General features: G+C 39.2%; 2 protein-coding genes across 4 annotated transcripts in view; one reads left to right on the forward strand and one right to left on the reverse strand.

Annotated features, from left to right (window-relative positions):
* Window positions 1-2,553, reverse strand: part of WDR3 (WD repeat domain 3) — a 30,799-nt gene extending 28,246 nt beyond the window's left edge. Inside the window, exon 1 of one of the 3 annotated variants that reach the window (XM_054466991.2) lies at window positions 2,440-2,553. The gene's annotated coding sequence lies outside the window, so the exon portion shown is untranslated. Of the gene's footprint in view, window positions 1-2,106 lie in introns of all 3 variants that reach the window. The other 2 variants (XM_054466970.2, XM_054466980.2) reach the window with 2 other exon arrangements.
* Window positions 2,554-2,556: 3 nt separating this feature from the next.
* The window catches only part of GDAP2 (ganglioside induced differentiation associated protein 2), a 95,139-nt gene continuing 81,966 nt past the window's right edge, over window positions 2,557-15,729 (forward strand). The window contains exons 1-3 of the mRNA XM_054467013.2: window positions 2,557-2,770; window positions 11,784-12,026; window positions 13,513-13,652. Coding sequence (XP_054322988.1) covers window positions 11,851-12,026; window positions 13,513-13,652 — 316 coding nt within the window. The 5' untranslated portion in view covers window positions 2,557-2,770; window positions 11,784-11,850. The remainder of the gene's footprint in view (window positions 2,771-11,783; window positions 12,027-13,512; window positions 13,653-15,729) is intronic.

Consider the following 15,729-nt stretch of genomic DNA (forward strand, 5'->3'; position numbering starts at 1 on the left):
AAGATGCCATAATTTCTGCACTTTTATTAAATTCACTGAAAATCCATAATCCACTGGTTATTTATAAAAGAGACAAGAGGTGAATAAAGGAGATAACAAATCAGTCCCATCTGTTCTTTACATGGAAGAGTAAAAAGTATCCCCAAAAAACACCCATGCAACTTAAAACACACAAAAATAAAGTTACAGTCTTTTATGAGGAGCTGTTTCTTTCTGCTATTGTTTTTTGTTTCTTTGGTTGGTTGGTTTAACTCTACAGGGTCTTTCTAATTATCAAATGCTGTTTTAGTCTACTTTAACAAAAAAAAAAAAATTCAATCTCAACTCTCTGATAATATTTTCTGGTAATAATCACTTACTAGCCTCATTGCTTCTCTCACAGGAACCAACATAAAGCCAATTTAAAATCAAGGAAAGATAATATTAACATGATGATAATGCTCTTAGCCTAGGCCATTTGATTAATTCTTTCCCAATTCCTCTTACTCCTCCAGACTCTGTAGTTGTTCCTTATGTGTGTCTGTCTTTGGCCATCTACCACCTCCTTCTACAGTGTTTTCCTTGGAGAATTCATATAGCATGCCTAGGTCCAGGGACTCCCATCTGTCTATTTCCAGTCCTGTCCACCTACATGAATACTAATTATAGAGTTTCCAATATTTACTGAACCTCTCCACTTGAATACCTTATAGTTTCAGATTTAACATGTCTATAACCAAGCCTACCTTACTTCTGGTACCCCTCTCTTTTTTTCTGACACTAAGACACAATTTTCCCAGCTCTTCAGGCTCAAAACCATTTAATAACCTTTGAGTCATTAATAAAAAATATTACTATAGCAGCCAAGATTTAGAGAGTACTTACGCTATAGTAACTGATAACATTATGCAATTGTTTAATTACATACAGCAATTAATGAAACGAGCTAACAAATGCAAAGCACTTAGAAAAGCCTCTAGCACATTGTAAATATGAGCATAAAAAAATTATCCATAAGGACCTGGTGTGGTGGCTCATGCCTGTAATGCCAGAACTTTGGGAGGCCAAGGCCTGGGAGTCAAGAGTTTCAGACCAACATAGGCAACATAGCAAGACCCTATCTCTACAAAACATTTTTTAAAAAATTAACCAGGCATGGTGACGCACTCGGGGAGGCTGAGACAGAAAGATCACTTGAGTCCAGAAGTTCGAGGTTGCAGTGAGCTATGATCACACCACTGCACTCCAGCCTGGGTGACAGTGAGACTCTGTCTCTAAAAATAAATAAACAAATTCTCCACAATAACACTACAAGGGAAGTCACTCTTCCTATCTCTATTTTACAGACAAGGAACTCAGACCCAGAGATGGTAAATTGCTAACCCAAAGTCATTTAGCAGCTAATTGCCAAAGCCAGATCCCAATCCAGCCAGTCTAACTCCAAAATTTCTGCTTTTAACCACTATGCTAAACTGCTTCTCTTTGCCTCTTTCTCTTTAGTCAACTCCACCTGACTGTTACTCTGAAACGGGATCCCTTTCTCTCCAGCACTTTCAGTTCCAGCTCTTTATCACTGGGTTACTGCACTGATTTTCCACCTAGCACCTCCGCCTCCATGTTTTTCACTCTTTTCATTTAAACGTCATAATACTACCGACTAATCTTTTCAAATGAGCTTTCCCTATCCTAAAGCCTTGGAAAGGCTAAATCGTTTGCCAGTTTCCAAAAACTCATCCTATCTAACCTCCGTATTTCTCGAATAAACCTTCTGTCAGGCTGGCTAGTTTCCTTCCTCGTCCTGCGACCTTGTATTCTTCATATTATTCGTTTTACTTAGAATCACATGCATGTTCTCCTCTACTTCTTTTAACCAATGTTATCTTCTGAGGCCCACTTCCTTTCGAGTAAGCCCAATTCTCGCAGCCTTTTTTTCATCGCCTCGATATTTAAACTACCTCCCATACAACTTGCACTGTTCACTTTGTTCCACGTAAACAGCTTTCGCCTCCTTTCTGACAGTTCACGACCAAACCTTCTTCCGAGACCCCATCATCTCCGCTTCCTAACCTACAGCCCCCAAAACGATGTTTCCATGATGCACTGAAGGCCTGGACCGTGGTAACAGACCTGCCACACATTCCTAAACGAGTCTTCGGTCAGGAGAGGGTGACGGAGGGTTCCACACACCGAACACACGGTCAGATCATCCTCAGGCAACCTCGTGCATACGCACGGTCAGGCAGCTCTGCTCAACACCCGCAACCGCGCCGAGTAGCTGAGGGGCTTCCAAGTACTGCTGTGGGGACGCCCGTAGTCACCTGAGTTCCCCCAGCCCTAGCAACCGGCCTTAAACACGCCCGTCTCGGCTGCTGCTGACATCACGAACGCCTCAGCCAGAATCTGCAAAATCGGAGCCGCATATAACGCTCTCCGCCCCAACCGCGCACCTCCAGGACTCACCTCAGCTTCCACGAGGCTCCTAGCCGATTGGACTCGCCTACAAGACCTGCCCCTTCCGGGTCCGTTCCGGAAGCCTCTTCCGCCAGAGGCTTTGCCTTCTAGGAGGAAATGACGGAGAAAGCCGGGCGCTGATTGGTGAGCTCTGGCCGGGAGCGGAAGCCGGTGTTTCGCAGCCCAGAGCATTTGCAGCTGGTCACTCCAGTCTCCTGGGACTTTGACTCGCCCTACCCGACGCGCTCCTGCTGAGGGTCGCCGGAGATGTCGCTCGGCCGCCTTCTACCAGGAGCCTGATCCGTGCCGCCCGCCGCCCGGATGGGACCACCAGAGTGCTGTGAGAGGCGGGGCTGAGGCCGGGAGGGAAAGCGGGGCGGAGAGGGCCGGGGGCGCGGCCCGAGGCGCCCCGGACTCGGCCTGGTCAGGATTGTAGGCTGAGGGTTAGTTCTGTCACTTCTCTGGAAGAATGAGCCTGGCGCCACTTCCTCGCCTGTTGGTTAGGTTCTCTCCCGAGGCGTTGTCGGGGACGCCGTCTCTACGAGAAGTGAAAGGGTGGGCAGTCGGCGGACACTAGGGACAGTGGTGCTGTAGCCAAGGAGGCGGGCGCCCAAGGGTGCAGGTGAAATGGGGCAGGCGGGAGCTCTTGCTGGTTGTAGTCCCAAAGACAAGTCCATGTTGCCGCTCCTGTGGACTGGACATTCTACGAACCGAGAGCACCTCGGGTGAGGGGTGGGTAGACGCTGAGCCCAGGATGGTGCGTTGTCTAGGTTCCCGCAATCCCTGGAGTGACACTGGCCTGGCTTTGTGTTTCCGCTCTCTGGCCGCTGGAGGGGGAAGTGACCAAGGCTGACTCCTCCTTGTTTGCTCACTGAGACTTAAGTGCTCTGTCACCAAGTGGGAATTAGCTTTTCTCTCTTGCATTTCTGCTACTTTTGTTCTTGAGCTGCATAGAAGTGTTTAGAAATGAGTTCTGATGTCTAGAGCTGTGCAAAATGAAAGCTAACATAGCTCTACAAAAGAAGATCCTGCCAGCGCTTCTTGAACAAGGTATGTGCAGCCAGCCTAGAAATTAGACTTTTGTCTACATTATCTGATTTTCTTTAGAGTTTCTTGAGCTTAATGCATGTTCAGCTAATCTTCCATATTCAAGAAAATTGCAATAGCAAAGAATGCGTATGATGAGACTGTGGACAGCTGTAGCAGCATAGGAGTTTTGAAACAAGATTGCTGTGTATTGGATAAATGAGAAGGGAAGAAACTGTGGCCACAAACAATTATTTTAATAAGCTTGGTGGGAAAGGGAGCATTTGAGTGGGTATGTATGGTTAATATCCCTGACAGGTGCTGTGCATTATATTATTATGGGGGGAAGTGTGTGCTTCAATGGAAAACTACATAGTTTAGATTCTATCTTAACACCCCTTGGATTAACTAATTCTAAAAAAGCTATTTTTCAGTTATGTAAACTAGGTAAGTGACATCAATGCTAAATAATTTTTGTCAAGACATGCGAATTCTCTCTCTTAGAGATTCAGTGGAAGTTTTGCCTCCTTTTGCACATTTATTTCAATATTCCTGCTCTAAAGTGTCTAATTCTGGGATTTTCTTTATCTTCTCTGCCTGGTTCCATTTTGAGTTAAATAAAATCTTGAACACGGGTTTGGTTTTATATTTGAAGGAGTCATGATTTTACCTTTTCTTAAAAAACTATCTTAATATTATTACATATTATGGGATGGGACAACCACAGATGGAAAAAATGATTTTAATAAGAGTTGGTATCAGAGCAACTGTGAGTGGTAAGGTAATGCATCTTACAAAATTCCTTATACAGTGTTTCAAGGATGTAACTCTACTTCCTTAAGTTTCAAAATGCCTAATATATCAATATTTACAATTAAAACATAGTGCAGTTCATTTAATATGAAAGGGTACTACTAATTCACTGTTAGGATATGTTCTTTGGGTGCTTTTGAATTATGATGTTAAATTTGACCCAAGCCATTGACAAGCTTAGGAATGTGTTTGTTATACTGTATTTATTGTTGACATATTTGACTACTTCAGTTAGTCTTCCAGTCTGAGAATCTTTTTTAAAAAATCTCTTTCTGATGGCATAAAATGATTCTTAAGTATGGTGTTGGATGGTGGCATAAAATGATTCTTAAGTATGGTATGCACACATATCCTAATGTACTCTGAACTGTTAAATATTGAAATACAAAGTCATAAAGAATGGTAAACCTGGTAATTAATGGCGGTCAAGTGCATGCACCAGCTCTCTTTGTACTGTTGTTATCCAGGCTGGTCTGATCAATGTAAGCATTTTGAAAGACAGGTAAACTGGTTAAAAGTTACCATTTTTGTCTCTTAAATGATATCATTTTCTTTCTATCCAGACAAAAAAGTTTTTTTGAGGTGGTGATCCAAGGTATTATGCCCAATTTTGCCCAGTTTTGAACAATAAAATCTGATCTGTCTAGCCAATCCAATTATTCATATTAAGCAGTATTTAAAGGACTTCTTAAACTAAAAGATGACAGGATTTGATGAAAAAAAACCAGAAGTTACAGTGTAATGAGAGCTGTTTACACTGTACCATTTGAATTATAAAGGATACATAGTGGGTTATCTTTGTCTTTAGGTTCTCTTCACTAAAGTACTGAAGATCATATGGCTATGGAAATAGATCTGATTCATTATGGAATCTTCTGTTTGTCCCATGTACACTTTTTGATCCTTGGAAATTAATGTCTTGCTTCAAGAACCTTTTTTTTTTTTTTAAACTAGGGCTTAGTGTTTGTTTATGAACTTATTAAACGTACAGAGCTGATCAACTGATTTTCAGTGGATAGCCTTGCTCTCCTTTAATGTTAGCAAAAATTCTGGCTGTGGCTATAGATTACTGGGTATAGGAGCCTTCTCCTCCTCCCTTTGTCACTTGAGCAATCTGTTTGCGTTCTATCACTGAAATTCTAATTCAAATTTATTTACAAATCTGCTTGTATGAGCTCATATACAAACGTTTTGGGGAGTGAAAGAATCTGTATCTTTCATGTGATTCTCAAAGGGGCCTGTGACCTTGAGAATGTTAAAAACCACTGTTCTCTCAGGATCAGGTTTTCCTGCCTAGCTTGGGTTTGTGGCTCCATTTACCGTATGTATTACTAAGGTGTATGTGTGTTTAGGGAAGGGAGAGATTCAAACCTCTTTTTGGTGAGAAACATCAATTTCTGTTTAGAGATGGAGTTGAAAAAGAATTCAACCTCTGTTAAATACTATGCCACTTCATAAAATGACTTTAAATTTTGTCCTACAACAAGAGCTATGAGCATTACTTTTACTTATTTAACATCCAATATCTTGTGGGTCACAATTACTTAAAAGCTAGGAAAAGGATCCAACAAACTCTACTGACCAGGTATGATCAGGGATATAGGAGAACCACCAGGGTGTAATGTCAAAGAAGATAATAGAGTTTTGAGGAGGAAATGATCAGTAATAAATGTGGATAAAATTGGATTAATTCTTGGATTTGACATTTGGGAAGTTATTGTTCAATAGAGCAGTTTTAGTATAGCTGTAGAGCGGAAGCAAAACTGCAGTAGGTTGAGCAAATGTATGAAGAGGAAGTAGAGTTACAAAACAAATTACTCTTAAAAAGTCAAGTGGTAAAAAAAGAGGAGTTTAATATTCTGAAGAAGAAATGAAGTAGAAGAAATAAAGGAGGAAAACCTTTTTGAGAACAGGAGAATTGAGAGGAAGGAAAAAGCCAAGATGTAATTGTAAAAGGAGAATTTATGTTGTAACACTCTCTTAAGAGGAGAAATGGTCAAATGAAGGAAATTGCTTAAATTAAGGTGATTTGGCAGGCTTAAAAGTTTGGAATATACCCTCAAATCATCACTTGGAAGTTGGAAACAGTGAATGATTTTGAATCGGAAGGAAGTTAAGGTAATCGTTCTCCTATGCAGTTTTGACACCAGTTATCTCATTTAACGCTCACAATAATCTTAGGAGAATTACCCTTATTTTGGAAATTAAAAAACTGGTTCAGAGTCAAAGATAACACAACTATTAGATGATGGTCCTGGATCCAAACTCAGACCCTATGATAACAGAGTCCAAATTCTCACATTGAACCATACTGTCTCTGCCTCACTGTGTAATTGTGTGTGGAAATATTTACCTTAAAATACTAAAGAAACTGGATTCAAAATTGTACCAGTATGATTTTACCTATCACAGAAAAAGGTAGTAACTATATCAAAAGTTGAGGAATTTTTTCCTCCCCTTTAATTTTGGTTTCTTTTCTTTTCCTTCTTTTCGTTTCTTTTCTTTTTTGAGATAGTGTTTTGCTCTGTCACCCATGCTGGAGTGCAGTGGTGCAATCTCGGCTCACTGCAACCTCTGCCTCCTGGGCTCAAGCAATCCTACCTCAGCCACCTGAGTAGCTGGGACTACAGACGCATGCCACCACACCTGGCTAATTTTTTGTATTCTTGTAGAAATGGGGTCTCACTATGTTGCCCAAGCTGGTCTTGAACTCCTGGGCTCAAGTGATCTCCCCGCCTCAGCCTCCCAAAGTGCTGGGATTACAGGTGTGAGCCACCGTGTCCAACCAATTTGTTATTTTTCAAATGTTCTGTAAGCCTGTATTACTTAGAGTCAGAAAGAAAAGTTATCTTAAAAAAACAATTTTGTCCTGAAAGTTGGCATTCAAGTTTATAAACTGAAAACTGTGTTTGTGTTTAATGGATTTGTTTTTAGATTATAGTTAAGAACTTTCAGTATGAGTCATTGTCATAAAAAATCTGCAGGTAATTTTTTGAAATTATGAACTTTTGTCAAGTGTCATTCCATTGAGCATGAGGCAATTTAACCGTGATGAGTATAGTCTTCATTTGTCCTCTGTTCAGCTTGTCTGTTTCAAGTCTGAATACTTATGAACAGATCAACAAAACTTGTGGAAAGACTAATTTGATGGACTAAACACCAACTTTTAGATAAAATTAATTTCTTTATTTCAAAGTAATTTCAAAGGCATATTTAGTGTCAAATAAGAATAGTCTCATACAAATTTATCATTGTGTAACCTACAAGGCCTTTCTGAAATTGTTATATAAATGATCACATTTCCTGTTCCACAGTGTTGATTTAGGAATTAGCATATTTCACTAGATCCATGTTTTGTTCCAATTAGCATCCCATGTCTCTCAGCAGGAAACATCACAGAATGTATTGTGGAAGGGCATGCTTGTTTTCTTTGACAACAAACATGAAAACCATACTGAAAAACTTCTCAAAAAACTTCATGAGATGATGTCCTTTGCAGCAACATAGATGGAGCTGGAGGCCATTGTCCTAAGCAAACTAATGCAGGAACAGAAAGCCACCTACCTATGGTCTCACTTATAAGTGGGAGCTACACAATGAGAACACATGGACACAAAGAAGGGAACAACAGACACTGGGACCTACTTGAGGGTGAAAGGTGGGAAGAGGGAAAGGATCAAAAACTACCCATCAGGTACTATGCTTATTACCGGGGAAATGTAATAATCTGTACACCAGACCCCTGTGACTTGCAATTTACCTACATAACTAACTTGCACATGTACCTCTGAACCTAAAAGTTAAAAAAGAGAACTAAGAGAAAAGAAGAGAGAATCTGAAATTATGTGCCTCCTGATTAAAGATACACCATCTCATATAATCTTGCCAGAACTGACTACTAACAAGAAATTTTCAAATAACAGAGAAACTTATTGAACTATGCATGAATATGCAAGCAACAATATCCAGACTGTGGGACACTACAGTTTCAGCAGATAAATTTTACAGAAAAGGAAATGTTGGATGGGGGACTTGTAGATTAAAAGAGATTTAAGATATACATTAACATGTCTTAAATGGCTAATATTAAACTATGGTTTCTAGGCATGCACACTTAGGTGAAAAGGCTATATGAGTATATAAGAAAAAGATTAAAAGTCTGATAGTAGTTACTTTGGGGTACAGGAAGGGGTTGAGATCATGACAGATGACATGGAGGTACTTTTGGGTGCCTGCACAGTTCTGTCTCCTGACTTTGGTAGTGGTTCTAGGGGTGTTCCCTTCATAATAGCTCATTAACTGCACATTTATTTGGGGGGGAGAAAGTTCACATGCTGACTTTCTTTCCCTGATCATCTATCTGCCCTTATTTATTTCATGTTACCAACAACCTCCAACTTACCAAACACATTAATCAGTTCTTAGTGTTGTGGGAAGTCAGGGACCCCAAATGGAGGGACCGGCTGAAGCCATGGCAGAAGAACATAAATTGTGAGGATTTCATGGACATTTATTTAGTTTCCCAAATTAATACTTTTATAATTTCTTACGCCTGTCTTTACTGCAGTCTCTGAACATAAATTGTGAAGATTTCATGGACATTTATCACTTCCCCAGTCAATACTCTTGTGATTTCGTATACTTGTCTTTAATCTCTTAATCCTGTCATCTTTGTAAGCTGAGAATGTATGTCGCCTCAGGACCCTGTGATGATTGCGTTAACTGCACAAATTGTTTGTAGAGCATGTGTGTTTAAACAATATGAAATCTGGGCACCTTGATAAAAGAACAGGATAACAGCGATGTTAGGGAACAAGGGAGATAACCTTAAAGTCTGGCTGCCTGTGGGCCGGGCAGGACAGAGCCATATTTCTCTTGTTACTGAAAACGGATAAGAGAAGTATCGCTGAATTCTTTCCCCAGTAAGGAATATTAATAATTAACAGCCCTGGGAAGAGAATGCATTCCCAGGGGAGGCCTCTGAAATATCCACCCTGGGAGTGTCTGCCTTATGCAGATGTAGATAGGGATGAAACATGCCCTAGTCTCCTGCAGCGCCCCCAGGCTTGCTAGGATTAGGAAATTCCAGCCTGGCAAATTCTAGTCAGACTGGTTCTCTGCTCTTGAACCCTGACAATGCATGCACAGCAGGACATGGAAGTTCATTAGTGATTCTAGTTTCACCCTGACCTTCTGCCTTGTGATCCTTTGTTGCCCTTGAAGCATGTGATCTCTGTGACCCACACCCTATTCGTACAATCCCTCCCCTTTTGAAAATTGCTAATAAAAACTTGCTGGTTTTGCGGTTTGGGGGGCATCATGGAACCTGCCAACATGTGATGTCTCCCCTGGACACCCAGCTTTAAAATTTCTCTCTTTTGTACTCTTTCCCTTTATTTCTCAGACCAGCCGACACTTAGGGAAATAGAAAAGAACCTACATGAAATAATATTGAATTATCGGGGGCATGTTCCCCTGATATTAGTCCTGTTACGCAACCTTTCAGTATCATTTAACTGATACCTCTCAAGTATTGCTTGAAATGTTTTCTTCACTTGGCTTTTAGGCTACCATGCTTCCCTGGTTTACCTTCCTTTCTTAGCATTCTTTCTCTCTCTCACTTTCTGACTTGTCCTCTTTCCAACCTCTAAGTTTTGTTGTAGGACTCAATCCTTGGATCTGTTTTCTCTATTTGCATTTACTCTCTAGGCTATCTTGTCCAGTTTCCATAGCTTTAAATACCATCCATATGCTGAGAATTCCAAATTTATATCTTTAGCCCCATCTTCTGTGAGCTCTAGCCTCATATAACCAATTTGCAAGTTTGACATAAACACTTGGTCATAGAATGAGCATCTCAAACATAGCACACCCAGAAAGACATAAGAAAAAAAAATCCATTGGTTATCACTCTACCCTACAACCTACTCCAATTTTTCCCTTCTCTGTAAATAGCATAACATTTACTCAATTGTGTAAGCAAGTAATCCAGAAGTTATCTTTGGTTCTGCTCTTTCTCCCTACTGTCTATATTCTTAAGTAAGTCTTGTTGACACCACCTTCAAAATACATTCCAAATCTAACATTTCTCATCACTACCATCTCACCTAAATTATTGCAGTCATTTTCTATTGATCTCTGCACCTACTCTTGCCCCATCTCAGTTTCATTGTAGCTACAGTATTCTTTTCAAATATTATTTATATTTAATCGTTACCATGATCAAGATCCTCTAATAGCATCCCTCACATTTAGAATAAGATCTAAACTTCTTGCCATAGTTTACAGACAGTATCCTCTGGTCTTTCCCTCTCTTACCAACCTCATCACCTACCACTCATTGCTTAGCTTATTCTGCTTTTCCTAAACTGGCCTCCTTGCTCCTCCTGTAATATACCAAGATCCTTCCTGCCTATTTGGCCTTTGCACTTGCCATTTCCTTTGCCTGAAACATCTCCCAGAGCTTCATGTGGTTGCTCTCTCATTGTATCATTCTACTGAGATGTTACCTGTTCTCTCATAATGCTTACTTCTCTAGTCATTCTGTTAGATAAATTCTTTATCATTTATCATCTTCTGTCTTCTCCATGGAAGCATATGCTCCTGAAGGGCAGGGACTTGCTCTTATTCACCAGTGTGTGCCCACTGCCTAGAATAGTATCTAACACATAATAGATGCTTGCAAACTTTTTTTTTTTTTTTTAGACGTAGTTTTGCTCTCGTTGCCCAGGCTGGAGTGCAGTGACGCAATACAAAGATTTATTCAATGAATGAATGTACCATTTTACTGAAATAGATGTTTGACTCATAGGCAAATTGATTCTCCTTTTCTCTAGCAACAAAGAATTTCCTGTTACTTCTCTCTAGTACTTGACACTGTGTGTCTTCCAACACCCTCCTCTTCTAATGTTGGTATTTCAGTACCACCAGCCACCTACCATATCACTGTCTCACACACCATATCCTGTAAATTGTCAACTCCTGTTCATCCTTCCTTTGTATTTTGCCTCTTAAATGTTAGCCTCCTTCTGTATCTCCTTTCCTAGTTGAAACCTTTATCATCTCTTACTACTTGATTGCAGTAACCTCCCAGCTTTTCATTTTGTCTTACTCAGTACATCCTCCACATTATCATCAGACTTTAAATTATACATATGGCTTATCTTTGTATCTCTTGCAGCATCTATCACTTTTTGTTTTTTCAGTAGTAGGCACTCAGTGAATGTTGAATGAATAGTCCTGTTTCTGGAAAGTAGAATTGGTGGGCCTGTGATTATTTTAATGGCTGTAATTCTTTGAAAAGAATTTATGCTTAAATAATCACTCTTTAATCCTGTTTTAGAAATGCTGTAGCAATTCTTTGTTGTCCATTGTTTTTAATAGACTTTTTAAGTGACTATAATTACACAATATACTACTGGGATATTTCACAGTGGAATTTTGTTTACTGCTTTAATAGAATTCAAGTAATATCTGTGCTTCTCTATTAAAATGATTCTTTCTTTTCTCTTAAGCTAAAGTCTCCAGTGAATATTGAATTGCTGAGGATTTTGGGAAAAGGCAAATCAAAGTTCCCATTCCATGGATCCCTTAGGTGCACCTTCCCAGTTTGTGGATGTGGATACACTACCAAGCTGGGGTGACTCATGCCAAGATGAATTAAATTCCTCTGATACTACAGCTGAAATATTTCAGGAAGACACTGATCGATCACCTTTTCTTTATAATAAGGACGTCAATGGAAAAGTGGTTCTTTGGTAATTTTTTGATTACATCATATCATGAGGAGATAACACTTTCTCATAATTTATTCTAACCTCTTTTTTAAAGCCCTAGCATTGTTGAAATACAGCTTTGCATATACATATATGACTTTATTGAGGTATAATTGACATTTAATAAGCTACATATTTAAAGTATACAATATAAGTTTTGACTTCTGTTAATACATGCTTGAAGCCATTACCAAAGTCAAGATAGTGAATATACCTGTCACCTCCAAAAGTTTTTTTTTCTGTTCCTTTGTAATTCTTCCTTCCTGCCCTTCCCTGCCTCCCCATCCCCAAGCAACCACTGATCTTCTTGTCACTATAGGTTAGTTGGCATTTTCCAGGGTTTTATTTAAATTGAATTGTGTGCTTTTTGGTCTGTTTTCAGCAGAATGATTTAAGTTCATCTGTGTTGTGTGTATCAGTAGTAGTTCATTGCTTTAAAAAACTGCTTTATTGAGATACAATTCATATACAATATAATTCATCAATTCAAATTGCACAATCTAGTGATTTTTAATATATTCATAGAGTTGCATAACCCTCACCACAGTCAATTTTAGAACATTTTCATCAGCCAAAAGCCCCATTAGCAGTCACTCCCCATTTTTCCTTAATCCCTCTAGGCAACCACTAATCTACTTTCTTGTCTCTGTAGATTTGCCAGTTCTGAACATTTCATATAAATGGAATGAATACAATAAAATTTGTGTTTCTTAGTGACTTAGCATAATGTTTTCAAGGTTCATCCATATTATAGTACAAATCAATACTTTATTCTTTTTTTTTTTTGAGATGGAGTCTTGCTCTGTCGCCCAGGCTGGAGTGCAGTGGTGTGATCTCGGCTCACTGCAAGCTCTGCCTCCCAGGTTCACGCCATTCTCGGCTCACTGCAAGCTCCGCCTCCCAGGTTCACGCCATTCTCCTGCCTCAGCCTCCTGAGTAGCTGGGACTACAGGTGCCTGCCACCATGCCCAGCTAATTTTTTGTATTTTTAATAAAGACGGGGTTTCACCGTGTCAGCCTGGATGGTCTTGATTTCCTGACCTTGTGATCCATCTGTCTCGGCCTCCCAAAGTGCCGGGATTACAGGCATGAGCCACCGTGCCCGGCCAGTACTTCATTCTTTATTAGGATTGAATAATATTCCATTGTATGGATATACCACATTAGTCAGTTCGTTAGTTGATGGATATTTGGATTGTTTCCACTCTCTGGCCATAATAAATAATGTTGCTATTTCTAAACATGATGGTTTTATGAGTTTCAGGGTTATAACAATTGCATTAAAGATCTAAGATGCCAGATTAATTGTTTCTTAAGTCAGAAATTTCTTTTCCACTATTGCTTAGCTTGTGAGCTAGCAAAACCAACATTTTGAAAAAGACAAGGATAAAATGTTTTGAAATAATTAGAAACTAGGTTTATTTTCTTCTTTTTCCCCACACTTGTTCATTCTTTATTGTTTCTTCAGGAAAGGAGATGTGGCATTACTGAACTGTACAGCCATTGTGAATACCAGCAATGAAAGTCTCACAGATAAGAATCCTGTGTCAGAAAGTATCTTCATGCTTGCAGGGCCTGATTTGAAGGAAGATCTCCAGAAACTTAAAGGTGAGTGAATTTTCTTTCGTATATTATTGCTTAGGAAACATTCATTTTGATGTCCTCTACCTTAAAGAGGCATGTTTTGTGGAAAAATTGTGTAGATGTAGCTGTTTTTCTTTTGTTAAAACTAAATAAAAACTGCTTTTGAAAGCTCCATTTTAACAAAATTTATTACATTTTGAAATGTGTTAAAAACTGAGTCCTGAGAATTTACTACCAGTAAAACTTCTTTGTCCTGTCCTGAATTTTAAATGACAATCACTGTAGCTGTGTCTTTGGTAGCATTTTCTTGGCTGCATATTTTCTTGCACAAAACATGCAAGAAAAGCTTTGTGAGATGACTATCCTCATGAACTGAAAAACTGTTAAATTACCAAGCTTGCAGCCCTTTGTTATTTGAGCCCAAATGAAATACTGTGAAATTCAGTCTTCCCATTGTATAAAAACTATTTATGAAATACAGCAATGTTTCTTAAAATGTAACAGCAATGTTTCTTAAAATGTAACAGCAAAGTTAACCTGTATGAAATCTTGCTTTCCTTCCCTTCTATCATTTAACACTGACAACTGGTTTCTAACCTAATAACAATATTAGAACTGGAACAGGAATACTGATAAATGCTGGCTCTATGAAAGCAGGGATAGAATGGGAAGAATTGCATTTTTTGATCCAGAAACTGAATTTTGACTGTAAGGACAGGGTGGGGGAAATGGCCGTAACTGAGCTGCAAAACAAGATACCATGAAGAACATGTAGAAACTAGAAAGGATATTGAAGATAATACTGAGAAGTTCTTTGCCAAAAGGAACAGAGAAGCTGGTCTGGAAAAATTCCTGATGGCATGTGTGTATGCTTACATACACCTTAGAGCTAGACTTATGGATAATGAAGAAAATAAGAAAATTTAACACAAATATACAAGTAAAACCTGAATGTTAAACTGAATGTTTGAGCATCTCCAGGCTGAGATTCATGTTATAACTCTGCTCTTTACTAACTGTGTGACTTAAGACCGATTACTTCACCTCTGAGTCTGAGCTTCCTCATCTCTAAAATGGGGATGGTAATAGTAGTTCCTGCCTCAGTTCCTGACATATAGCAAGAGCTTAATAAATATTTGGAGATGAAAAAAACTAGTATGTTGAAGACTAAATTAAACAATGGACATTAGGTGCTAAGCACATCCTAAGTGTTCAACAAGTATTAGTTATTAGGTGTTAGTTATTAGGCCCCAGCTGTGTGTTTAATGAATCAGTGCCAACTTTTAGATTATTACTAAAGGGCTGCATACTTAATCCTATCCCCTTTTTACATTTTTATTAATGACTTAATAAAAACAAGCATGACTTTCCAAATCTGTAGATGATACAAAGCTGAAAAGAGTAACAGGAGATACTGGATGATAGACTAAAGATTTTCATATGACTGGAAGTATAAGCCAAAAAATGAAAAAATTAACGGAGATGAATATTAAAGTTTTGCAGTAAGTTTAAAATGATGGGGAAACATCATTTGATTAACACTTTCTGTCTCAGTAAAATGGCATTATTTTCCATTCCATTTTTCTTTTTCTTTTTTTTTTTTCCTGAGACAGAGTCTTGCTCTGTCACCCAGGCTAGAGTGCAGTGGTGTGATCTTGGCTCACCGCAACCTCCACCTCCCAGGTTCAAGTGATTCTTCTGCCTCAGCTTCCTGAGTAGCTGGGACTACAGGTGTGTGCCACCATACCTGGCTGATTTTTGTATTTTTAGTGGAGATGGGGTTTCATCATGCTGGCCAGGCTGGTCTTGAACTCCTGACCTCAAGTGATCTGCCTGCCTCGGCCTCCCAAAGTGCTGGGATTACAGGCGTAAGCCACCATGCCCAGTCTCCCATTCCATTTTTCATTCAAGGAACCTTAGGATTAACACTTTCCTTTTTCTTATCCCTCACATAAAGTCTATTGTCATGCCCTAAATTAATCTTAAATCTATTTCTGTCTGTCACCATTGTCTCCAGCAGCTAGCATATGCAACCATCATTCCCTGCCTAGACTACAGCTATATCCTCTCTCCCAGCTGGTCTCCTTACATCCATTCTTCG

This window comes from Pongo pygmaeus, chromosome 1 (assembly GCF_028885625.2).
Source record: "Pongo pygmaeus isolate AG05252 chromosome 1, NHGRI_mPonPyg2-v2.0_pri, whole genome shotgun sequence".
NCBI classification, from domain to species: domain Eukaryota; kingdom Metazoa; phylum Chordata; class Mammalia; order Primates; family Hominidae; genus Pongo; species Pongo pygmaeus.